Source organism: Leptosomus discolor, chromosome 6 (genome assembly GCF_034619465.1).
Source record: "Leptosomus discolor isolate bLepDis1 chromosome 6, bLepDis1.hap2, whole genome shotgun sequence".
Taxonomy (NCBI): Eukaryota; Metazoa; Chordata; class Aves; order Leptosomiformes; family Leptosomidae; genus Leptosomus; species Leptosomus discolor.
The window spans coordinates 54,191,680-54,218,712 of NC_141396.1; the positions used below are offsets into that span (position 1 = coordinate 54,191,680).

The 27,033-nt window shown below is 39.7% G+C and overlaps 1 protein-coding gene across 1 annotated transcript in view; it reads left to right on the forward strand.

The window, feature by feature from the left end:
* The first annotated feature begins 21,983 nt into the window (after positions 1–21,983).
* Positions 21,984–27,033, forward strand: part of PITRM1 (pitrilysin metallopeptidase 1) — a 29,795-nt gene continuing 24,745 nt past the window's right edge. The window contains exons 1-7 of the mRNA XM_086467466.1: positions 21,984–22,030; positions 22,454–22,556; positions 23,409–23,515; positions 24,459–24,610; positions 25,046–25,160; positions 25,283–25,379; positions 25,786–25,946. Of these exons, the coding sequence (XP_086323592.1) occupies positions 21,984–22,030; positions 22,454–22,556; positions 23,409–23,515; positions 24,459–24,610; positions 25,046–25,160; positions 25,283–25,379; positions 25,786–25,946 (782 nt within the window). The remainder of the gene's footprint in view (positions 22,031–22,453; positions 22,557–23,408; positions 23,516–24,458; positions 24,611–25,045; positions 25,161–25,282; positions 25,380–25,785; positions 25,947–27,033) is intronic.

Sequence of the window (27,033 nt, forward strand, 5' to 3'; positions counted from 1 at the left end):
TTAGCTTTCTCTCCCAAAGAACTACACGGCAGCTCAGCGGCTACAGTTTATGCCTCCTCTCCTCTCTCCCTCCTTTGCCATCTATATAATCAGATGAGCATGTCCCCGACCCAACATCAGACCCAGATTCACCTGTTTGCTACATAGCAACGCACGAGATTAACCGTATGCCTCATGTGTTGCAAAAGGGGAAAGCACGAACACACGTGGAGCAAAATGTTTCCGTCAGCCAGTCTGAATGGATCAGGCCAAGATGGGGCCAAGCACGCTGGAGAAATTGGAGAATAGCCCAGTGATTTGTTCCCAAAAGAGAACAGCATCTATCACTGGTAGGTAGACTGGACAGGGCGTATATTCGTAATAGCAGCTTGCATCCACTCATGGGATCCAAAGTGCAGGCCTTCGGCCCATACTCACACTTCTGTATACCAAAAGCATGCTGCCATCTACAATGACCCATGATATCTGGGCATGAAGTTGATTACCCATTGTCTGCCTTCCAGTTCTTTCCTTTTTACTGTGCATCTGAAACCTGCCTTGCTCTCCCACTGCCCCGAGCTTAGAAAATTTGCCAGCACTCTTCTTGGTTCTGGTATTTGGCTTTTCTGCCCTCTTCTTCTCTCTTCAGGTTATAAGTAACTACAGCAGGAAAGAGAAGCTGTTGGTCCATCACTAATTTCTAAAACATTATTAATGATGCACAGGAGAAATCAAAAAAGAAGAATCACAATCAGTAAATGATTTGATGTAGGCATGATGTAGGCAGGGAGTGGCAGGTGATACAATCTTTTTGAAATTTATGGTTTCACAATGTGAGTGACCTTGGAGAATTTTTATTCTGTATTATGAAAATATGTTTGCAAAATTATGAAAAAAAAAAGTCCTAATAGGATGCTCTAAGTGTAAAATTAAATCTCGTGAAGTGTTTAGATAGTATGGTCACAAAAAACCATAAATGCTGGTGTAGAAATGCAGACAGATAAAGCTTCGATGAAAGTACAGTCAGAAGACAAAGTGTATATTCTAACTACTTCTGAGAAACAGGAGATTTTGCAAAAAACCCGTGTTGCCTGACTGGAACCCAATGCACAGTTTACATGCATTATTTAAGAACAGTCTTTCTTTATGAATCTCTTACTAGCAAAGCCGAAACATTTTACTATGTCCAGTTTCCATTTTTCTGCCAATACTACAAAATAAATTAATTCATTCATCCTACTGCCACTTTGCTTTAAATTAAGTTTCCAAATATTCATTTAACTTAAAATACAAGCTGCTGCTGATAAATTTAGCCTAGAGGTGGGAGTTTAAATGATTTAGGAAACTAGCAACTGGGCATAATCTTTCAACTTTGATTACTGGTTAGAACCTAAGCAAAGTGTAACCTCTCACAGGCTGGTTATGAAATTCAATGACAACTTGCATCTCATTCCTTGAACAGGAAACTACTTTGTAACTGGCATTTACTGGCTGACTTGTTGGCAATCTAAGCAGAACAAGTTAAGATTTAAAACGTTTGGAAATTGAATCTTTTCCAAGTGTTGAAGAGTGCAGAAGATCCTGCTGATGCTGTAGATGATGGGCACAGCACCCCAGCTGGAATCACTCAGAGTCCTTCCACTTCTCACACAGCCTTCAGTTCACAAGTTAAAGCTTAACTTTACCTTTTCTCAGCAGTCGCTCTGGGACTGTTAACAATAGTTTCACTACTTTATCCCATAGTTCATTAGCTGGCGGTAGGTGTGTTTTAAGGCTCCTGCACATAGTGCTAGGAAAACACTAACATGTAGTAAAGAAATGGATCCTCCCACAAATGGTATAAGCTTTATGGTTGCTAAACTTAACACACGTATACTTAACACACTCATAGATAGCCAAATTACGCTGCAGGAGTTCCCAGATCACCATATAGCATCAATACACTTAAAAGTACTCCAACCTTTTTTATGTAAGTTCAAGATCCCCCACATTTAGAGAAAAAAGGATAGTATTCTGCAGTAGTATTTGGAAAATGTTGATTTCTCATATTTACCGCAGGAACATGAACTGCAATCGCTGCAATCAATAAAGTTACATTTGATTTAAAGAATTATTTTATGCTCAAAATAAATGGGAACACTTCAATAACCATATGTTTTGCTCTGTCTTCTAGTCTCCTGAAACAAATGGAAATTACACGAAAGTATATCACAAAGATATAATAAGAGTTTGGAAATGAATCAGAAACATAAAACTATGGTTCTGACCACAGATATTATATTTTCCACATTGCCTAATGTAGTTGCAGCATAACTTATTTGACTCACTTTAAATCAGGGTTAAGGCAGCTTAGATTGAAGTTCTATTATTGTTAACTTAAAAGATACCCATTGAATCTTGAGTAGCTTGGGACAAACCTAAAAGATTATTCTTTTATTCATTTTTGTTCTTTGGAAGTGAAATTACATAACTCCGACAAAAAGTATGGGCTTTCTCTTTGTCAAAGGAGAAAGACAGCATTTGTCACTTTGCAATATTGTATACATTGAATCAGATTTATCAGGAGTCAGTTATATTATAAAATTAGAAAAAGAATGTAGAAAATCTCTTGAACAGCATAAGCAGGATCTGTACTGGGGAAAGCAAACCTCAGCCCTCCTTTTGGAAAGTTGCTTGAACATCCCTATGAATTCTAGCTGAATGTCTTTTTATTTGCTTTCATGGATTGCATGCGCAGCTATGGAACATTAGTTAAATTGAACTAATATAGATATATAATTTTGTACTATTGAAGGCAATTTTCTTTAATTAGCATAATAAGAGGAAAATTACGTATCTTAGTAAGGGCCACTTGTGTCATTTCCATGTGTACGCAGGTCTTCTCAGCTGACTGTTTTCAATCAACCTAGAAAGCACCATGAACAAAGCTGCTGGAGTGTAGCAGTCTTACTTCCAACATCATTCATTTCATACATGACACATTTTCAAACATGGTTTCTGAGATCCAGACCACATGAAAGGATTTCTTTTGACTGTTTCAAAAGTTTGCAGTCTTATCTGTTCGCTTATAGTCATCATGGAAAGACTTATTCAATGACTGTACGTTTTTCGTGGTTTGGATTTTTTTTTCCCTTTTCCATCTTGTGAGTGAAGATGAAAGAAGAACCTAATTACTCTAGGATCAAACTTCTTTATATGAAGGACATTTCACTGTGACTTTAAACATTAATATCACTAGAAAACACAGAGACAATAATTCTCATTTACCATGCAGGTTCAGATGATGCAATGCACTGAATGAAAGGATGTAAAACTATAATTATATACATACGGCTTGTCAGAAAGTAAAAGGAGTGTCATAATAGCTGCTAATTAACTTTTACAGAGTGAGTAAAGTTGGTTAGGTATTTGGAATTATGAGATGGAGAAAAACCATAGCTCTTCTGAGTGATATAAGCACTCTTACCCCAGAGGGATCACTCAAAACCCCGATAAACTTGCGTTTAAAACTTAGCATGTCAGTAATGACTGGTGATCATGTTCTTTGACACACTGTAAAAGATTTTGTTGTCAAATAATGCAGGGCAAGTAGCAGCTACGGAGGCATAGCTCTGAACTTTTAAAAATGTGTTATCATATATGCACATTAAAAGTAAATCTAAGGATCTGTCACCAGAAATGTCTTTTGGCAGTATTGCTTTTCATTTATTATGGAGGTTTTTTTATTTCCAAGAGAAAACTTGATTTTTCTTAAACACGAGAAAGGGAGCAATTTAAAGGAAATAAAATTAATTTTTGAAGGATTGCAGAAATTGTAAAAATTAAGGGTTTTTTGATAATTTATCATAAGATGGTGATTTTTTTTTTATTTTCCTAGCTCCTTTCTTTTTGCATAGATGAAAATAAGTTACATTTCTCAAACAATTACAGTAGAAAATAAAGGCACTTCTGACTTACACATTTTTTATATACATCCACTGTCGAGCAGCCATGATTCACAAGCTTACGATAGTAGAAAACTAGGACATGCACACTAGGACAAGTAGCTAAACTCTATCTTTGGCTAAATGTTCTCATGTAGATAAGTCCTAATTACTCACCTAGAGCCAGCCTGATAACTTTATCTATAGTGAGCAATGCCCAGCTTCACCAGAAATCTTATGAAGACACTGGAGGAATGCTGCCTTGCAGTATGAATTCAATCAAAATCTGTATGTACTGCTGTCTGCATTCATTTTGACGAATCTAAACTAGAAGAAAATGGAAAGAAAGTCCTATCCGTATCACGAAATATTGCCCAGTGCTTCTCAGCAAAGTACTGGTTTTTATTTTAAAATGATCTTCCTATAAAAAGCCAGAGTATCTTTTAAAAAAAAAAAAAATCCAGTGAAATTTCCATTTGCAGAGAATTTTTGCAGCTCAAGTTTTCTTGTATTCAACCCAAATTTTAAAATTTCAGAAAACCTTTTTTGATTTTTTGATCCTTCCTGCCTTCACAAGAAGGGCATCACTCACTGATAGTGAGATCATCTAATTTCCCACACTTCAAGCAAATCAGTTTTCTTCTTGGCATAAAACCATGCAGGATTATCACAGCTTTACCCCGTACCAAAGCAGTCACGACATAAAACCCAGCACACCACGTGTCAACCATATTGCTTATGTGCCTGTAATTCTGAGGTATGATGTTTACATTGCAGTTCACAAGCCTTTGAGATAAACCTTTCTGTTATTTATTACCCGGCTTTCCATTCTTTCCAGTACATGTGCAAGATTGTAGCATTTGAGAAGACAATGTTATTTGCTTTTTATAATAACCGATATCAACATCCCCTCCAGGTTGCATCCTTCTCAAGTAAGAGACTTAGAAGGAGCAAACAAATATCCCTTTATGCTCCATTAATTAGCATTTCTTTTGCAATGACCAAAGGCAAGGTCACAGAGAGCTGGAAATAAGCTGGTTTTGTAAACTTGTGCAAATCCAGTGCCCATGTTTCTCTGTGGAAAACAAACCCAAACTGTTTTTTGCCTAGAATTTTAAAATGTGAATTACCCACAGAAAGCTTCTCTGGCTTTGATTCTCCATTTGGATTACCTGCAACTGCTTGCAAGTACTTAGATGCAAATAAGTATCATTTCCTTTCAAGATCAAAGATTTATTGGATGTCAGATTTTATCTCTGACAATCACAACACTATATGCATAAGCCTAATGCTGTATGTTCGTACGTTCAGAGTCCTGTGTTCTCTGTGTTAAACAGAAAGTAGGTCATTGCCACATAGTAAGTGAATGAGCATAACAGTATAAGAAATCTATAATTCTCTCTTGAGGGTTCAACAAGGGAAGTAGGGAAAGAGATTGGATTAATTCTACTGAAACAGTGTGGTTGGTCATTACTCTTTATGTGGATCAATACGAATTGAGTCTGGGTTATTCTAAAACGTACTGTTACTTTCCAGAAGGCAGGGAGCTATTTTGGTGGTGTGCTCAAACCATAATAGTTACATTTGTCAGATTATCCATTATATCTCACATCGCCATAAAAATTCTCAGTGCTCTGATGTGCTGTTGAAATAATCTTAGGTACTTTTACTTGGAGGTGAGATAATATAGCTGGACCTATTTCAGGCAATTTTTTAATGATCAACCATCCCTTAAAAAAATACTGAGGACAATCTGATTGCAATTATGCCTAGCCATCTTGGCTATTTTAAAAATTCATTTACTGTCTAATCTGAGAACATCAGAATATGACAGGATTAGACCTTCAAATATCAGATGCCGCTTTATAATTTCTAACAAAGTAGTTAGTGCTTAGGTTTTTCTCCTCCTTTGAATTATGCAGCTTAGCACCGGAATTCCTACAAATGCCCAAGATGTATGAAATCCCAGCTGTCCCTTGGGAATACATTTCACAGTGCTGTTGATGTCTGCTGACCTGAGCCTGTAAAAGGGCTGAACTACTTCTGGAATTGTTCTTTTTCCTAAGGACTAGGAATTTTGGTGGTGTAAACTGTTACAGAAATAAGAAGACTTCAACGGATCTACAATAATTTAAATCAGCTAATATCTTGCCACCACTTTCATGATTTCAGAAGGAGTTGCAGCCTTTCAACACCACATTGCAGGATGGAGCCCTGAGGAATAAAAGTTAAAAATCCCCTTACAACCTCTGTCATAAGGACTATGTGCTCAGAATGTATATTCAAGAAAGTTTAGAGCTGCATAATGTATGCTGTGCAAGTGCCCTTCCTCCTTTTGACATTGGCACAGATTGCCTCAACTCATCGCAGAATTCTTCCTGCTTATAGCTAACTTCTTTTTCATTTATTATCTTCACTGTATCTAATGACAGCAGGTGCAATGCGCAGTCATTTGGACCACAGCAGTGTACTTATATGCATTCCCAGTAAATGGGAATGAAACAAAGATGTCCAGAAGCAAAGGAGGACTGCAAGAAAGACATGTAGGGCACTGAAAAGTCAGCTTTTTGAAGGGAATGTGTAAGGAGATTATTGTAATCATCTTTATATGAAGATAAAGCACTTGACCTTTATCTTCACTGCAGCATTTAAAGGACGGGTGAAGTGTTTTGGGTTTTTAATTCAAAAGAGAAGAAATAAAATGTGTAAAAAAGCATCTATTTTCAGTGTTAGCTATATCAAAAAAGTAAAACCTATTTTCTCATATAATGTTTAGTAGACACTGCTGCTCAGTACATGTCAGTCAAAATGAGTGAAAAGAGTTGTGAACAGTGGCTAAAAATCCTTTCTTCTCTCATTTGTACAGATTTCAGCCTCTTTTCTCTTGAGATGTCATAATTTCATTGTATCTCCAGTTACCATAGCGTCTTTCAGGATGGACAAGAGCTGAATGCACATAAAAGAAGAACAAATGACTAAGTGAACGAAAGAAAATGCCTTCTTTTTTTCTTTTTCAAGATTACTATTAAATGAGATATTTGTTCCTGAGAAAATAAATACGGTGGACTAAATTAAAGCAATGCTGACATTGTGACGTGAAAATATGAAATCATTATTCCTTTATTACACTCCACTGAGCCACAGAATTTAGAGAATGTGCACTATCTCAGTGTATTACCTAAGGTCCTTGATCCTCCTAACATGCACTTTAAACATGGAAGTAATTTCATGTGACTGTAATGGAAAAATTTGCATGCTTAAAGTTAAGAAGCTGCATAAGCCTTTGTGGGATGGAAACCCAGACACACAAAGTAGCTGATATGAATACAGAAATTAACCTGAATTTCTATATACTAGCTATGGAGAAATAAATATTAAGTTTACTTCTGCTGGAAATGATAGCTTAATTTTACCTTGTGGATACCATTACACAACAGGAATACAAGGAGATTAAAACGATACATTAAATTTGCAAACTGAAACCCTTTAAAGTATAGAAATTCCAGTAATAATGTTGCCTAAAGGTAATGTCACACACTTCCTCAACACATTTGCATTAAATCAACAGGGAGTGCAAACATGCAAAACCCCTATGAATCAAATAGTTAGGCAAGTGACTGAATGTGGATTTGGGATTAGGATTTTCAAACAAGTTAGATCACTCCTCTGCAACACTGTCTTCAAACCTAAGTGGTTAAATTATTTAAATGCCTGAATCTTACTGTTTTTTCCTTTGATCTCCTGAAAATCCTAGCCTAGCATTGAAATTCAGGTCCCATTAAAGTCAATAACAAACCACTCATTTGATTTCAACAATGTCAGGATTTCACCTGGGATGTCTAACTTTACCTACTCCAAAACAAGCATTGTCCAGGAGATCATTTCTTCACCCACTAATGTTTTCGTTGAGAGCTAGACCATGCCATAAGAGATCAGCTTGACTTCATTTTAAGGTGAATGACCTTTAAGGAGAATGATCATACAGTGACAATAAGGCATGAACAAAATAGCCCCAATAAAAATCACAAACTTCTGCAAGGAGGACACAGGGCATTTATTATACTTTCAATGGGCAGAAGCCAGTATTGCTGATCTGTGCTGCCACCCTGTGTCGTTCAGCACTCTGCCTTGTGATTTCAGTTGCTAACACATACTGTGCAGCTCAAAATCCCTTACAGTATTGGTCCCTTTTGCCTTTCCTTTGTATTGAACGTCACCCACAGAAAATACCCCACACCAGATTTCCATTCACTGAATGGGATATGTATTCCAGCTGGACGTCTTTCGTATCAGCCTGGTTCCAAACACGTGTGTGCCTCAACAGTTAAAAACCAAAAGCTTGCACCATACCAATGTCAAACTGGTATTTATTTACCACTAGGGACAGAAATCATTGCATGCTAATTGTCAAATAGGTTATGCCCTGTTTTAATTGGAAAACCACAATTGAAAATTACGGATAATGTTTTCATTATGTTTATTTCAAGGCATTGCTTAATCATACTTACAGTTCATGACAGGGAAATATTTCAATTGGATTTCACTTGGCCAGTCTGGGGACAAAGACCGTCCCTTCGTTTTCATGTGAAGTCCTTCAGGCAAGAAGATTTTGATCTTTAATCATGGCCTTTAAACACAACTACAATTAATAAATACATAGTTTACATACATATATATATATATATTTACCTGTAAATTGTAACTTTTAATTCTGTGCAGATGTGCAAGAGCTCGAATGGACGTAGGAAAACCTAGCTGGCTGCTGCCTCATAGGACAATTAGTGTTTCCCTCTGTTGAAGGGTGCAAAGGGCAGGAACATTCACTCCTTTCAAGCACAATGTTCCAGTTCTTTAAGAAAATATTCTATGTAGAGAATCCTACAATCTATTTGTTAAAGTTAGCTGCCAGCTCAACCACCTGGTACCCTCTCCCTTGGCAGACAGGAAGAGTTTTAATTAAAACACTATTTTTTTTGCACTGGGCAGTACTCACTGATCCATGAGCATCCAAACTGTTTTCTTACACCTGAAGTTGAGAGGCCTTCACTCTCTTCTGGTTTATTGTTCCCTTCAGATCTGCAACAGCCAGGAAGATTTACAGAGCCTTTGCAGTCTTGGCTTTGACTCTTCAGGTTGTTTCTTCGTAATTCAGTCATTTTCCTTCTGAACGACCTCTTTCCCAAACTGCTGAGTAGGGCATTTCTCATATGTCCTGCCTCCTTTAGAGAAATACTCACTAGACAGATATCTTTGCATTACATTTCACAAAACTCAGTTGAGAGATTTTTAACTGGTATACAAAGCCAAGCACACAGGAAAAATTGATTGTTAGCTAATTGTTAATTAACGAAATAGTGTTTAGTGCCAAGAATGGATAGTACACAGTAAACTGGCATTCCTAGTAATCCTCAGGACACTCAGCATTGTGATTTTATTTACTGTGCGCAGTTTAAAGCCATAAGCGTATGTGGGATGCTTCATCTCTTCATGGGCCTTTGCATGCTACTCTTCATAGTCATAGCTCACTTTTTCACAAGTATTTGTTAACTCGAGGTACATCCACTCCAAGCAGTGGAGTGCTGGACAGGCTAGTCACAAAACTAGAAGCATTATAAATGCATCAGTGTCACATTTCATCTTAGGGGGATGTTTTTGCCATGGTATGAGAACCACACGGTATAAGAATCCGACAAGTAGCTCTGTGTGGGAACACACTTCGCTGTTCAGCCATACCAAACTACTTGAAGCTACCAGAGGAATCTGGAATGCAGGGCTGTATCACACAAACATGACCTTATCTTCACTAGCCTATGAAAAAGTAGACGTTGTTCTTCCCATTCTAGGAAAGAGTATCAATTTTTGTTCCTATCTTGAAATAACTTCAGCGTGATTTTTCAGAGCAGTCAGCATCCTTTATGGCACTTTGAAGTATAGTTCCTTTTGGCTCCATTTGCAAACCCACCAGATTTAACTTTCAGTTTCAACTTAAAATAATCTCATTTCAAAGCTCTGTCATGGCATGACTAGTTTTGTAGAAAGGTAAACAAAAAACTCCAGCCTAGACCACATATTACAAATTTTGCATGATTTAAGTGGAAAACTACATCTCAATCCAGATCGTTTAAAAAGCAAATTATAAATTGCACATGCAATAACCGCACTCAGTTTTCAGAAGAGATAGTGAATAGCGTTTGAGGAGTTTTATCATTGTGCTGCAGTGACAGATTTTAGCTTTAGAATATAATCCCACCTACCTAATGAGCTCTAAGTGCACGGCTTGTCTCACTGCCAACTGTGTCACAGAAAGCTCCTTTTGGCCGGCAGCACAATCAATAAGACAATCTGAGTGGTAAAAGGAAGGAAGCTAAAACCAGCAGCGCGACTGGCAAGAAAGCAAGGGTTAAGCTGAGGCTTTTCCATAAGAAAGGGTGATAGCATCAGTTTCAAATGAGATAAGGGTAGAAGCAAAGCTGTAACACAGGACACAACCCTGCTTCGAGGAGGTTTTAAGACAGGACAGGGTGCACTTGCCCTTTTGAGGAACAGTGACCAACAGCCAGCTCTTGCTCTTCCAAAATCACAGAACCTTTATTGCAGCTTGTGAATGGTGTGAAATGGTTCAAGTTACTGAAATTCCCTCTGCAGCCCTTCCTCCTCCCTGGCATCAGCCCTGCTGTGCTCCCCAGGCTGTGGAGAAGCCAGAGAGGAGGTGGCTAAACATCATGTACCTTCCCAGAAGCTGCTACAGGAAAAGCCACTATTGGCCTATACACCAAAGCTATCCGGAAGATGATTCAGGTGTTTCTGGAGCTATAAACTTTCCTGGAACATACCAGAGCAGGTGTCACTTTCCAACATCACTTCTTGAGCGACAACTCTGCCGTGCTCCTCAATCTCACTTAAAACTGATGTTATCTCCCTTTCCCATGGCATAGCCTCAGTTTACCGCACAAGTCTTTACCTGCTTTCTGTTACACTTTCCTTCTACCTTCTCCACAGTCTCAAAAATCTTTTAATTTTTCACTAATCCAACACCTACCATCAAGGTTGCCTCCTCCCTGCAAGTGTTCAAGGTCAGGCTGGATGGGGCTTTGAGGAACCTGATCCAGTGGAAGGTGTCCCTGCCCATGGCAGGGGGGTTGGGACTAGATGATCTTTAAGGTCCCTTCCAGCCCAAACCATTCTGTGATTCTACGATGGCGACCTAAAATTCTTCACTGCCAATACAAGTTAGCTAAAACCTGAGGCATTAATACGAGTGAAGAAAGTAGAATTTGCCATCTGAAGAATGTGCTGGGTATCATAAAACCTAAGTCTGGTCGTGGAGGACAAAGCATTTTTTGATAGTTCCAAAGCCAGTAATCTAAAGCAGTATTCCCAAGACCCTTTACATAAAGCTAAATGGATCACTTAAGAGAAAACTCTAGAATATGCATGGCATGAAATGGCATTTTGGAAGCAGTTTGTACTTTTATTTTTGAAATATGTGTAAATTTGACCAGGGTTCCCTAAGGCCCAAATTTTAAGGCTCAGTTGAATTTTAATGGCTTACTAACAACATTATGTACGTCTCCAATTAATCTTCTCTGAAAACAAGCTTACCCATGAGATATTATTGCAAAGCCTATTTGTGTAAATTTTTTATTTTTTAAAATGAAAATATATATAGAGTTGATTTCCTACCTGAAGTTAATATCTTCTATTTTGAACAACGTGTTAAGCAGGGTGAGAAAATGTAACTGTCCAGTTTGGCAATAAATGCAGCCCTTCTTGTCATTTCATTACCTCAAGCCTCCCTCTGAAAACTGTCCATGTACCAGAAGAAAGTTTGGGGCATCATTAGGACAGCAGAATCTATCATATCATCTAGAACTGGATGTGTTCTTTGCATGCTCGGTATTTCATTTAAATTGTTTGCACATGTATGATACATACATGGGTACCTGGCACATTACAAAGGACACAGGTAAATATTTTATCTTAGCCAAACATGGTTATCTGTAGGCAAAATGAGTGTTTGGTGAGCTCTATTATCAATAGACAAACTATTGAAACAAAGATATCTGTAAGCAGGCCAATGATTTTTGCATGTACAGTGATTTTTCTAATGATTGATATATCTGACATTCAGCATACACATTATTCCGTTTGTTGAAAGCTTTGTTCATTCTGTTTTGAATGGCAAACTGCACATGCTTGAGTTATCACAATGGAAAAGCTTATCATAATAATGGCACACAAACTGCAAGAGGGCAAAAGCTTTGGCCCATAGCAGTGCTTCTGTATGTCAAGGTTAGACATTGCCTCATCCGAATGCAATTGCACCCTAAGTTATGTTTAAGAGTTGAATAAGTCAAAGTTATTATCATGTTCACTTTTATGCTCAGCTGTTGCTCTAGGGATATAGTCTTCTGCCACGTACATGCTGCCTGGCTCCAGATTTTGTACTAGGTATTCATTTTACAGGGTGAATTGGAAAATGGATTTGATGATCCAGAAACAGAGAGCCTCTTTCAGACTTGTTAAGTACAGAAATGTGAAGTATATAGGGGTAAAATTAAAAATATTATATATAATTTATTGACAATTAGAGTTAAGGGCTTCAAGTATTCACTATCCATAGCTACACCTTTTCACTTAGACTCTTCCAATTTCTTTCTAATTGCCTTTTGTCATTGCCTCACAACTATGTGCTGGAATTTTTCTGTTTGTGACTATGTACCCCATAGTGTAGTCTTGGTATCCTAGTGCAACTTTGGGTATCACTTCTCCTGATAAAACAAAAGGACAAACCCGCACACACGAAACCTTGCTGTGCTGATCCTATTTGCAGAGTGATCCTTGATTTGATCAGCAATTTTCACACCTTCTTCTTTCTCTGTTTGTTTGTGGAAGTCATGTGAAATGACCTTCCAAACAGATAAAAAGCTGTGACATATACATTCCACATACATATGGATGCAAGCCATACTGAAATATTGTTTGTTTGATTGCTTCAGTAGGAGGCTGAAGCTACAATGCTAATTTTGTGAGTTCTTTTTACACTGGTTTTGCTATGATTTTAGTCAAAATGAGCAAAAACAAGCTTTAGAGAACGTGCTGGTCCTGTGATTCACCCCTGAATTGTCTTTCATGCTCTCAAGAAAACTAACCTTAAAAAAAATGTGTCAAAATGTGTAAAGCCATCAAAGAGGTGATTGAGAAATCTTTGTTCAAACTAGATTCATTTGTTCGGAAAATTCATTTATGCAAAATAAATATTTCTGAAAATTACCTTGTTTTGAAATTAATCATGAAGGATTAAGATAAACACATACTTGAATTTCAAATATATACAAATAAATTTGCATATCTGTAAAAAGCATGACAATTTTACAGGAACACCAGAGGAAGTTTTACCCATGTATGTCAACACATAGGTGCTACGTGATTCTGACAAAGAAATGAATCTTGTTCCAGAGTCCCATTGACTAATTATTGAAACTCTATTAGCATACCTGTAAAATAGATAATAATAGCAATCTTAACTCATTATTTCCTTGAGAAACCATGAAACTGAGAGACAGGATGACTGAAGTAGAGATTATAGTGATAGCGAAGTCACTATTAACCTTAGCAAGGCCAGGGTTTCTTTTTGTAAGTCAGTGGCAGAGTTAAAACATTCCTGGAGTGATGACATACAGTCTTCAGTTTTAATAACTACCAAAGCCATCAAAAATAATAACTCGATCCTTTTTTGTATTACTGGTGCAGGCAGCCATCCAACACTAAGCTTCTGTAGTAGGTTGCCTTCAATTATTAAGCAGTAAGGTGGCAGGTCTTTATCAGGAGCAGAGATGAAAGAGAATACTTTGCTTTAACACAAGAAGGGAGAGACATGTTGCTGAACATAATGAACTGTACACTATGTGGAGTACATCATAATGGGCTCTTTATTTGGGTTACATGTGGAAGATGAAACAAATATGTTCATACATTCCAAAGACTTCTTTTCAAAACTTCAAACCATCACATTTCATTCACTTTGGGTAATATTTTACATCTGACAAAGCATGAGATCATGCAGCAGATTAGGTCACATTGCCTATTTGAAGACTTTATGTATTATTCAAAGGAGAGAGACTTACATGTCCTGAAAACCGTAAGGAAAAGTAAAATGTGTGTGATAAAAACCCTGGCTCAGTTCTGCAACCTTACTTAAGTAAATCTCCCAGTGACACATAGCAGAAAGCCACTGCTGCAGGAATGAGCGCTGCACGTACCCTGGCCGAAATGCAAGGGTTACACAAGCTGCAGCTGCCCATCAGCAGGCATGCTTTTCTGCCTTTCTGTGAGTGCAGAGTGGTGGTAACGTACTTGTGCACCTTCCCTTCCATACAGCTAGGATTATAGTGACAGATAAACAGAAAGCACCATAAAGAACAAAAGCCACGAGGTAATACTTGACTGGTGTCTACTTCATGAAATGCTACTGACGCCAGTACGACTGACTACACCATATGTAAGAAATTGCTTGACCCATGAGAATCAAAGATTGACTGAAAACAAGGTTGTTAGGCAAATGAAAAAATCATGCACTGTCTTCAACATTTCTGAAGTGGTTTGACTCCGAATCTTCAGAACAAAGACCCGCTTTTTAAAGTTCAGCTTCAATGGTACAAAGTGATGGCACAAAAGACAGACGTTTAACAAGACTTACAATCGTGTCTCATGTCTAGAAAGTGATTATAAGGGTTGGCCGACTGCAGCACCATGTAGACATTAACAGTGGAAGATACAGATGGTTTCTGCTTACCATTTGTTTGTAATAATGAAGTGTAAGTCAAGTTGCATTTTGTGACTCATTTTAAACAGCTGTGTAAGAGCCAGTACAAAATCTAAAACCAAGTACGACTTAAAATATAACACTGCTTTGCTTTTCTCAGTCAGTGAACTGGAGAATGTTTTGATTACTTTAACCTGATATCATTTGTACATCTTGGTTTTCTAAGATAATTAGACTTGCAGCTCATGCTTTTCCTGTCTATCATTGAGTCCCCCTCTCCTCCACCAACTTACTAATTGTAATGAAACCTGACAAGAGCAGACGTCCCAGAGATATTAAATTCCATGTTTTGTTAAAAGAGACAGATGAGTAGCAGAAAAACTTAAGTGCTCAGATGAGGGAAAAGCAGGAAGAGCCCATCCATTACATGTTCAGTTTGCTGAGCAATCTGTCAGCGCATCACTCCAAATCAGCTACAGCATCTGATATTACACTGCTAGCACAGGCAATGCAAAATCATAGCAGGGATGAGAGGCTCCTGAGGGCATTGCAATACAGGCACAGGTAATGGGGAATTGCTCTACTCCAATGTAATGGATGTGGCGCCACAACAATAAACAGTATTTTGTTACACCTGCTGGTCATAGGACAACTTATCTAAACGCCTACCTCTTCACATAACAAACATCCGATACCTACAGCAGTCACAGATGCAAATATAGCATTTTCACCGTCACTGCTACTTCAGCATGTCAGAATACATCCAGCTGGGTTCTCTAAGTGTTCAAACAAGCATTCAAATAAGGAAAGTTGAAGATTAGTAAAGAATTGCTCCTCTGGCTATCTGCATATAGACCCTGGCTACACCATCCCCTGATGGTTCAGATCACATAAATATTAATTCACCCCCAGGCTCTCTTTTGGAGTGAAAAACCTAGTCCTGAAACAAAATGTGGTAAGATTATGGACACAGTTTGCTCAAAGACCTTCTAAAACGCAACTGGAACAAGACTTCACTGGGTTAGGCTACCATCACCTTATACAACCCTCCGACTTAATCCTGGGGCTTTGCACCTCAGATTTCTTCAAGGCCCTTTTCCCACACAGAAGGATGCTGCACAGTTTCATGTTCTAAAAACACTTCCCCAATAAGCTGCATTACAGCTCTCTCACTACTTCAGGTAATTTCAACTAAAATTCTCCTCCCCTCAGCTACGTCTTAGGGCCACATAGGGACCAGAGGAGACCAAGGGCCAAGTGTGGACATTAATTTTTATGAACCTTCTCTGGCTTTGCAGGTAGAAGATGCTTTTTATCGTGGGGATGCCCTGCTACCCTGACACTTAAGTATGTAACAAAATGCAAGAAATCTGAGGGTTAAATATTTTTTTCTCTCCCTTCCCTTCTACCCCCAAAATGAAAGGTAAGAGATAACAAGAAGAAACTCTTCCCAGCATGTGGCAGCTGAAACATAAACAGATGCAAAGTGATTTTCCAGCTACTCCAGACAGCATCAGACATGGACTAGATCCCACCTCTTCTCAAAATATGTTACATTTGTGCTAAACTAAGGAACACATTTAATGATTTTTCCATTACTGCAGCTCCACAGGATCTAGCATGTGGTTTTGCAGATATGGGCAGTGAGCTCACTTAAACAACATATTTAACTCTGCATAAACTCCACAACTCCTTTATGCAGACGCTGTTCTTCCCACAGACAAAGAGCATGCCTTGGCCTATGTCTGTGCTATATGTGTATGTGCACTGTTAAGGACTTAATAAAGGCTCTCTGTCAACAGGGTGACAGGAGCAAGACTGAGGCACCTTGTTAGAGCTATGTGAAAGACCACATCTGCACAGCATTAATCTCTACTCTGGCTTGTCTCACTCCGGTGCAACAAAGAAGTTAAGAAATGAAATATAACCCAATAAAGCTAAAAGAAAGTTCATAAAATGTGGATCACTCTGCAGTATCAAGAACTTGTTTATCCTCTTCTCAGCAGTGAGGCTTTTGTTTTTCTTCTGTTGGCAAAAATGGACTCTGACGTAACTCATGATTACCTATGTTATGGCTATCTTCCTACATCAAGTAACATTACTAATGGTTAAAGCGGAGATATTCCCAAAGTGTTTGTAAGGATGAATGAAACGACTGATACGTAAGCTGCACAGATGAGTACTTCTGGGTTCTATAAGCAACCAGCAAAAGAAGATCCTTCCAAACAGAATCACCCTAGAAAATAAGTAAGTTACAAATTTTTAAGCCATACTCTATGGAATAAAGTGCTGTCACTTTGCTATTTCACTAGTTTTGTTATCGCTGAGACTCATGCTCCTTCAGCTGTCATTGTTAACAAGTGACTTGTGCAGAGTTTGAATATAGCATTAAACTGCAGTTTGGAGGCAACACACAAGTTGTGCATGAAGTTCTGCTTAACCCCTGAGAAACAGAGGAGTTGAGCAACTTTCCACTCCTACATTTGTGATATTCTTTAGGAAGTCTTTTCAGTTAGCGACAATCCTTGGTAAAATCCTGTTCTGTACAAATAATACTGATGTGACTAGCTTTCCTCACTTATGTGTATGCACAATATTACAGAACCATGCAATTTTTGTTGACCTTGACCCAACCCCTATCTCCCGTATATCTTCCTCTCTCCTTCCTGTCCCTGAATTCCTCACAGTCACATTATTTGTTAGCAGGGGAAGTAATAAAAATATTTAAATCTTTTAATATAGATGCAGGAAAAGATGTGAAGGAGGGCAGTAAAATTATTTGAAATGTAAACTATTAAGCAAGGTTTTCATCCTGACTGTAACCAGGTATTCTGGTCTGAGTAACGTAAGCCTAAGACACAGAAGCGCTTCTGATATGCTACGTTACCCCAGGCTTTTAGCAAGACATACAATTTTCCTTTTTTTTTCCTTCTCTCAAATCATTGGTTGGGAACAAACCTGCTCCTAGTACTGTGGCAATGGGAGGTGTCCTGTTCTCTGACAGTACAATACAAAGCAGGGTCTGCACATGCCAGCATCAGTCCTGCATGGGGTCACACAGCCCAGTGGAGAGCCTGTTTCTACCTTGTGGGATCTCTTCGAAAGAAATTGTCCAAAAATCACCACACTGAACATTGCGTTCAGTTTTCATTACGTTTTCTACTACAAAATCTTGGTGGGGAACATCTCCCTCTCTTTCACACTACCTTGTACTCGTTTAATAATCTTCTAGCTGCCATGGACAGGAGTCCTGCTAACAAGCAGACAACCTCTGGGATACCTCCAAGCCCTAAGTTTCAGGCTAAACACATGCTTGTGAAGGTAGGAAGGAAGGAGAAAAACAGCAGCAGTACAACCATCACTATCTGTCTCTGCCTCTTGCAATCTTTTCTGGAAGAAAATATGGACAGAGAAAACTAGGAGGTGTGCTGAGGCCTGAGAAGCTTTTCTCTCCATGTGGCTTTGTAAAATACTGATTTCAGTCCCGCCAAATGTTGGCTGACAGCCCTGGTGCAAAATCCTTGGCTTGCTAATGTTTTGTTATTGAAGAGAATACACTTAAAACCAGGAATGCACACAAATAGTAGGGTTCAGTGATGTTCAAGACACAGGCCATGCTCACGTTCCCTCAAAGACCTATTCTTACCAGACACTCTTCCAGCAAGATGATGGGAGGTCATTGCAGGGAACTGCGGAAGAGAAGGACCAGCATCTGGGATGTGAAAGTTCATTCTTCTCAACTCACCATCTGCCACACCGTTGTCATGAACTCCCTTCTTTACTCATGCCCCTCAGAAAAGGGTTAGCAGGCAGATTGTGTCCTCATTACTGTGTCCACTGACAAAGCACAATTTCTGACATACCAACTGTACCTTCACCCAACACCCTTTAAATTTCTATCTTTCAGCAGACCTTGAGCATAGCCTTTTTTCCTTTTGCTGACATTCATAACGAGTTTTATGTTGCTTCTGAAAACATATACTACAGGGCTGTGTGGAAAATCACTGGTCTCTCCCCTGGGAGGGTAAAGCAATCACAGAGGAAATGATTTTTATTAACTTTAGCCCTGAGAAAATCCTAGAAGAAAGGTGCAGGCACAGTCTACGCTCTGTGCAGAGAGAAATGTTGAGATACAAGCACGCTTGGTAGGGGTCACCATAGAAAATACCAGGTGTAACAAGCATCTACTAAGTATTTTTCAGAGATTGGCAAAATTTGGGAAAAAAAAATGAAGATAAGAAGACACACTTGACAAGTGGGAGGGACCAACCTCTGCTGCAGATGATAAAGAATGAAACTTCTTAGTTAAACACAAAATAGCACTGTCATTCCTGAACAGTTTTAGTTGAATTTTTTGAAAGAAACAGCTTGTAATTCTTTGGCCCAAATATTTAATTTAGATAAACTTGTGATTGAAAACAAAATCTTTTGAAGGAAAATAACACTAAGTACAGGTATCTTTCAAACAATGAGGATTAAATTGTCATCTCATTTTCACCAGTGGAAAAGCTCCTTGAAGTAATTGCAGTTATATAGAATTTGTCACTAAGTAACTGAAAGCAAAACCTGGTCATGGTAATCAAAACAGTTTTACGTGATTTATCAAGACAAGTCTACCAAGAGCATTTTATACCTTTATGCTTTTACACGGCAGTGAGGTTTTTCTGAATTATCCTTTTCTTAAGATGGAAAAGTCATGTTTACGAAATTGCACGTACACATACGTGTGTGTGCCTGTACATTCAGAAAGAATATAATGTACTACTCTTACATTATCAGTGCAGCAGTCATCTTACACAGCAAGAAAATGAAGAAAAAATAGTGTAACAGATCAGCTTCTGTTCCATTTCCCAGAAGAAAAGCTCTGATGTACAAAATACATCGAAGACAATAGCAGGAGAAAGAAAAAAATATTTTAAAGTTGTCTAAGGGGTAGTATAAAAGACTTCCATTTTGTGATTAAGTTTAGGGATGATGTTTGACGTATTTTGAAACTCTGCCCACTCAGATTGGTTATGGTTGTGAAAGGTTGCCTGTCAAACACTATGTCAGTGATATGAATACAGACAGCCAGTAAATCATCCTTCCAGTATAAACATCAACTAAAAATAAATAAATGTCTGTAGCAGAATGCCAGCCTGATGTTCCATTAAGATGAATGTTATAAACCATGAAGCAAACTAAATATTGATGACAAGAAATCTGTAAAAAGAGACAGTAGCTTATGGTCAAATAGGAAACTGTTAGTAAAACTAAGGATCTGAACAGTCAACAGAAAAAATAGTACAGTCTTTTAAAATAAAAATTGCTGCAAGTCACAACCTTGTTTGTGACTTGTTGTGAATAATAAAAAAGTAAGTATATGAAAATATTTAGAAATATTTGAAAATTGAACCATGCAGTGTAAACTCATGGTTCTCTGAGTCTCAGAAATACTTTTTTTCATGTTTATTCTTTTGAGAACATTGTTCATTATATATTTATGTCATTGTTTGTTTTCAGCTGAAAAAATGTACAAGCTCCCATCAAGACTAGTTCTTCATGGTGTTAGAAACATAGTTTCTGGAAACTTATGCTGAAACTTATACTGAAAAGAAACCTATGCTGGAAGTAGCACCTATCAAAGTGGTGTGACTTGAATCTAATCTGAAACAAATATAGAAAAGAGGGACAAAAACCACAGGAGGTGAAATGGTAGAAGTCACGGAGGAAATCAGGTATAATGAAAACAGGGAGCAAACAAATTGCATTCGCCAGTACACAGCACCTAAGCTTTACATGAAAGTTACTGGATCTTTTCACTAGCCTTAAAAAAGAATGAAAGATACATAATTAAGATAGATGACGGGTTATATAGGTTAATGCACAACATCCAGACTTTGACTACAGCAAGTTATTGGCTTTTTTATTTAATTTAAACATTAATGAAATGGGAAAATTACATGGAAAACACAAATGAGAAAACCAGAGGAAATGAGCAGTGCTGGAGCAATCAGGAGCCACGCAGCTAGCAGGGAGATCAAGGATGTGCTCTAGGGCAGCATGCCAGACAGCAGGGGTGGGGAGGGCAGAAGGGCAGGGAGAGGGCTGAGCCATGCCAGGATGGTAAAATGCCCAACGTGACTGAGCACATGCAGCAGCGGGAGGCAAACTACTGCATGCTAGACAGTGAAAAGGAGGAAGAGATGGTGGAGAGAAAAATTCCCAGGATACTTTAAAACCCAATTTTTTCAGTTATCATAGCCAAAGAACTGAAGTGGTGTGGGACATGCGGAGAACCTGTTGTTCATCTGGCTTTGTTTAAAATCCCACAGAGTCTCCTCTTTTGGCATCAGGCCTTTTCTGTCTAAATAGATAACTGAGCTCATGTTCAGGAGCAAGGATTTGGTAATTTGGTGGCTGTTACTTCACAGATGCTGGGCCTTCTGGGAAACCTCATGAACGTGCAACGTGAAATCGATTATCAAGTTACTGTCTAAAAATCTTACTAGTTTCCAAAATGGAAGGAATAAAAACCTAGGCATGTACCAGCACTTTCCTGGTGGGTACAACAACATCCTGTGAATCTTTACCGAGGTCCCTCTTACAACATAGAGTGGGAGAAGTACATCTACGTCTCTGCTAGCTTATCTAAACCGCGCTGTCCCTGCCTGACAGGCCTTGTGCAGCCGATAAAGGCTCTGCACACACAGACACAACTGCAGGATTCAAGCCCGGTTTAGTTTCCCACTTAGTCCTGTTTACCTTGCTCACTTTCCTCACAAAATCGTTGCATAAATATGTCGAGATGCATTAGCAAGACACGGTCAAGGAGAGATGCAGCCCTTGAAACACATTTATGTTAGGTGTTGCGGAGTTTTTTAATTTGAAAAAGGAAACAATAGGCTCTACTCAAAGGTCGCTCCCTTTATAACCAACACAGCTTTTGATTTTTCTGAGAATGATCTGAACAGTCAAAGGCATTTCCAAGAGATTTTCCCTCCACAAAAAGGCTAATGTGGTGGGGTTGCGTTCCACCTCTCAAGCTCCGCCGCCCCGCTTTGGGGCCCACCGCCCCCAAGGCCTCCCCCTGCCGGGGGCCGAACGCCCGCCGCGGCCTCACCGCTCTCCCCGGAGCTCGGCAGGCGGGTGCCGCCGCGGCCTCCCTCGGCCGCCGCAGACCCGCCGCGGCCCCGCCGTCCCCCTGGACCGCCGCAGCGCGGGGCGGGCCGCCAGCAGGGCGGGAGGAGCCTCCCGCCGCCGCCAGTGCAGGCGGGGCCCGCGGCGCCTGCGCCGGCCCGGCTCTGCGGCCCGTCCCGCTGCCGAGGCGCCGAGTCATGTGGAGCCGCTACCGGGCGGCCGGGGGGCTGCTGAGCCGCGGCCGGTGAGGGCGGGAGAGAGCCGGGGGTAGCGGGCGGGGGGGCCCCCGTCGTCCTTTCCCCGCCGTGCCCGGCCCCGGCCCCTCTGCCGGCATTCCGCGGGGGAGGGGGCCCGCCCGCCGCTGCCCCGGGCCCCGCCGCGGGCCTGGGCGGCCGCCGTTCTGCAGCCGGCTCCTTCGCGCTCGGCGAAGCGGCGTGCCGTGTCCCGGGCACGGCCCGGAGGGCCCCGGGCGGCCCGGCTGGGAGTCCCCGCTCCCGAAGGGCAGCTCCTCGCCGGAGGCCGGCGGGACGCCGGGGCTGGGCGGTTGGGCGCTCCTCGTCTCCCCCCGCCTCCGTCCCTCAACGCGGGAACGAGGGCCGGTGTCTCGTTCGCCGTTGCAGCACCGCCGGTGGGAGCGTGTTTGTTTTAAAGGGAAGTGTTGTTTCAGGTCTTGGAATCAGAAGTCGTGGAGGTGGAAGAGCGTTTCCGCTCACGAAAGAGCGCTGCAGTACAGGGTCGGCGAGCAGATCCACGGGTTCACCGTAAAGCAGGTAAACGTCGCCCCGCGCTTACGTTTCCTCCGTGTTTGTATAGGTGCATGCTCCCTTGACTGGAAAGTGCCTAAAAGTGAGGTCAGGAGTCTACGCACTAAGTGTTTGCATAGGTGCTTTGGGTGCTCAGTTAAAAACCGATACACTGGCTACTTGTAGTTACCTCTCTGCATCAGATTCTTTAGGTGACTTTAACGTGTGTTCCCATAGGGAGCTGACTTTTCTAGAGTAAATAACACACCCCCGGGAGTTTGTGTGTCCACTGCAGATGTTGAGCATTCAGTGTGGTCTTCGCAAAGTCCTGAGGGATAACTGAACCTCACCCATGTGCTGTTTTATGAAATACTTTTAAGTAATATTTTATCTCTTAAGCTGCTTTTATTACCTTTGTTAAGAACCTGTGATGGAAATATGTCTATTTCTTTTCACTTTTCTAAAAAAAGAAGCAGAAACAGAAAGTAAAGGTAATTTGCAAAAAGCTACTGACAGAGCTAGTGGTAGAACTGGGTTCCTTGATTTTTTTAATATTTTTTTTTCTGTCCTAAAGACTGGCATTTGAATATATGCCTTTCCTTTGTATTTCAGATGAAATTGTTCTGATCTTAATATTTCTACAAGAAGAGTGTAGTTCTTTGGCTGTAGTGTATTTTAATTGCTTTTTAAACTTTATTTTCCATTTGCATGCTTCTCTTTTTTTTCTCCTCCACAACTTATAGGAACAAAGAATTTATTTAATACTGTATATGGCAGTATTATGTACAGGATCAGCAAACTGATCATTGCAATATCATCCATGATTTATTTGATCTAGTTGCAGTGACACTGTAATAGAGATGTTTTCTTTCAATGCAGGTGACAGCTGTTCCTGAGCTGTTCCTGACTGCAGTGAAGCTTAGTCATGACTGTACAGGAGCCAGGTATTTACATGTGGCTCGGGAGGACTCCAATAATCTGTTCAGGTAAAACATTAATGTATGTATAGTGCATTCCATCTCAGCATTACCTTGTGGTTTCTAAATTGTAATCCAGCTTCATAACTGGATTTTTACATGATAACAAAGAGCATAGTGCTTCCTTTGTGGGACCTCTTCAGAGTTTTTCAGGTTGGAGCAGATGTCACGAGGACTGTTGTTCAGTCTGCTGCTCAAAACAGGGTCAGCACTTAATGCAGGTGCGGTTCCTCAGACTTTTATCCAGGGGGGCCTTGAAAACTTCCAAAGACAGAGATTACTCAACCTGTCTGGGTAACCTGTTCCCAGTGTTTGACCATCCATATGGTGGGGTGTTTTTTTATTTAATAATCAGGTTGGAAGGTCCCCTGCCTCAATTTATGACCATTGCCTCTTGTCCTTCCATCGTGCATATCTATGCAAAGAACCTGTCTTCATCATAACCTTGTAGGTATTGGAAGGCAGCTATTGAGTCCCCTGATGCCTTTCCTTCTTTAGGCTCAATGAGCCCAGCTTCCTCAGCCTCTTTTTGCAGGGCATGGCTCCACAGTCTTTATGGCTCTCCACTAAACTCCTTCAAATTTATTATCATCTCTTCTGTATTTGTGAGCCAAAAACTGGACTTTCCGATAAACATGCCTTCTAGTTGCAAGATGTAAACCAGTTCTTTTTTCCATAACCTTCCATGAAGTGTTTTTCTGAGCCTTTTGGGTGAAAAAGAAATGTGCTTAGTTATATACTGAAAACTTCTGTACCACCTCCAGAAATAGAAGTGCAGAGGTTGTACACTCTGGAAGGTGGCTGAGCATGCAAGAGCCTTAAGAACTCAATAACTGCATCCTGCTGTGTGTCATGTTAGTTACTAGACAGTGATGATGTTCCCATAAGTCACAGCTGGGGATAGGAAGTGGGTGGACTTCTCGTCACAAATAACTGCATTCCTCTCTTGCAGCGTGCAATTCCGAACCACTCCAATGGACAGCACTGGGGTCCCACATATTCTTGAGCACACTGTATTATGTGGTTCTCAAAAGTATCCTTGCAGAGATCCGTTCTTTAAAATGTTAAACAGGTCGCTCTCCACTTTTATGAATGCGTTCACAGGTGAGCCCAAAGTATATAATACCACTAAAAATGCATGGAGTAGAGCTGGATGTTGGCTCTCCTGTTGTTACTGAGTGTGAATGTTGCAAGTGAGATATTAAAAAACTAACAAGGCAAGGCAGCAAAATAGATCTTGTTCATTTGGCAGTTATGAAGTCCCGATAGAGCTGGGTCTTTTGTAGTATACAACAGTACATTTAATTATTTTTATATGTGTGTGTATATATATATATATATGTATGGCAAAAGCAAAGTTTTCATGGTAAAATAATTGCAATGTTAAAATTCTGTGTATTCCTCAGCAAAAATATATTTCATTTAGTAAGTTTCTTCTCTTCCAGTTACTTATATGGATAAGAAATTAAAAATAAATGAGGACAAAATTTGTCTTAGACTTTCTAAAATGCTGATCTTTTTATGTTTATTTATATGCAGCTAGTGATTACACACTCTATCCATTTTCAACACAAAATCCCAAGGATTTTCAGAATCTCCTGTCAGTGTACTTGGATGCAGCTTTCTTTCCATGTTTGCGGCAACTAGATTTCTGGTAAGATGTGGACAGCTTGAGTTGTATGCAAACCTTAAATTAACAAAAACCCCAAACAACAAAACAAAATAAAACCCAAAGCCTTCAAACTCCAAACACTTCCATGTTATTCATTTTTTCAGGCAAGAAGGTTGGAGGTTAGAACATGAGAACCCATCTGACCCTCAGACGCCTCTGGTCTTCAAAGGAGTTGTTTTTAATGAAATGAAAGGGGCATTTGTAAGTTTTGTGAATGTTTGGTTTAAGATCTTCTACACGGTGAAGTGGCTTAAGCTGCAGGTTGTCAATGGCATTATTGCACCAGAGATTTCCATTCCTACTTTGCGAAATTTAAATCCTCAGTAAGGTCAGCAATCTGGTACATGGTTATTCTTAAAGTCAGCCTGTCAAAAGTTCATTTACATATTAAAAAACGTCTTGTTAATGGATTTTATTGTAGAATTTTCTTTTAAATTGACATGATTATGTAGGTAGTTTTAAAAGTACATGGGACTACAGAACAAAATGCTTATGTGAGGGGGAGTTCCTGTGTAAGTTAGAGCTCAGAAGTCTTACTATTGAGCACTTTTTATTTTTGAAATGTGTTTTGATGACTTTTACTGAAATGTGGTGTTTTCCTCTTAAGACAGATAATGAGAGGATATTTGCACAGCACCTGCAGAATAAAATCCTTCCTGATCACACTTACGGTGTAGTATCTGGTGGAGATCCATTATGTATTCCTGATCTTACATGGGAACAGCTTAAAGAGTTCCATGCCACCCATTATCATCCAAGCAATTCCAGGTATCTGAAACTTTTGACTAACTTTCTAGGTTATATAGTGTCTTAGCACTCTGTTTGTATCTTTGTGAGGGGAAAACCAGCAGTACAGCGTTTCCATTCGCATGGCCAGCAACTTTGGTAACTTAGCTTTGCAGCAGCTGGGACAGCATTGAAGCAAGGAATTTGCCTGAGGAAGAGCAGTGAAGGATGAATAGGAGTCAGAAAGGAGACAAGACTGATTTTCTAGAGTGTGTCTGCCTGCTTGATTATGAGGATTTATTTGGGGGATTTTTGTTTACAGATGTTTCACCTTGAAGTCACAGGTTGGGGGGTTTGGGGGGAATTGGAACATACTAATAAGTATTTGGCAATAATGTTAGGCAGTTATGATATGAGTAGTGCAGATGAGTCTGGGTGTTCCTGTCCTCCTTGAAGTCAACACAGATCAGTTATAAAAAGAAGTTACAAATGAATGGCTGGTCGTTTGCTCTTGAATCACACGTTACTGTATTGGGTACTAAATAATGGATATTAATTTGAGTTGAATACCAGTTCTGTTGGTACTAATAAGGTATTTAAGCTAAAAGTCCATTTGAAAGTGATATGGAGGGAAATCTTATAGTATCGTTGTTTCTTCTGTACCAATTTTGTGGTCAATCTGTCAGTCTGATTAATTCACTTACGGAACATCAGCTTGTGTCATGATAGCAAATTTGCCATCCTTTGTTTTTCTCATCGTCCCAAGTATTTTACTGTGCCTGTGTTTAGATTTTAGTCGGGGAATAAGATTTACCTGGGACATAGCTTATGCTTATATTTAATTCAGTGAAAGTCATCAGTGTTTCTTGTAGGTGTGGGAATGTGCTTGGTAGACTGACCTCCAGAACCAAGCCATGTTTTGTAGATCACTTGGGACATCAGTCATCATATTTTATACATTATGTGTGAGGACTGTAAGAATTTTGTGTTCTGAAACTTTAGAGGGCTAGGATTCTAGCTTCGATTGCTAATATTTTTTTCTTGGAACATTGTATATTGCTGCAGCTAAATGAATCCCAGCTTTTTGTGGCCTTCAAAGTGTAAAACAAAAGCTGAAAAATGCAGAATT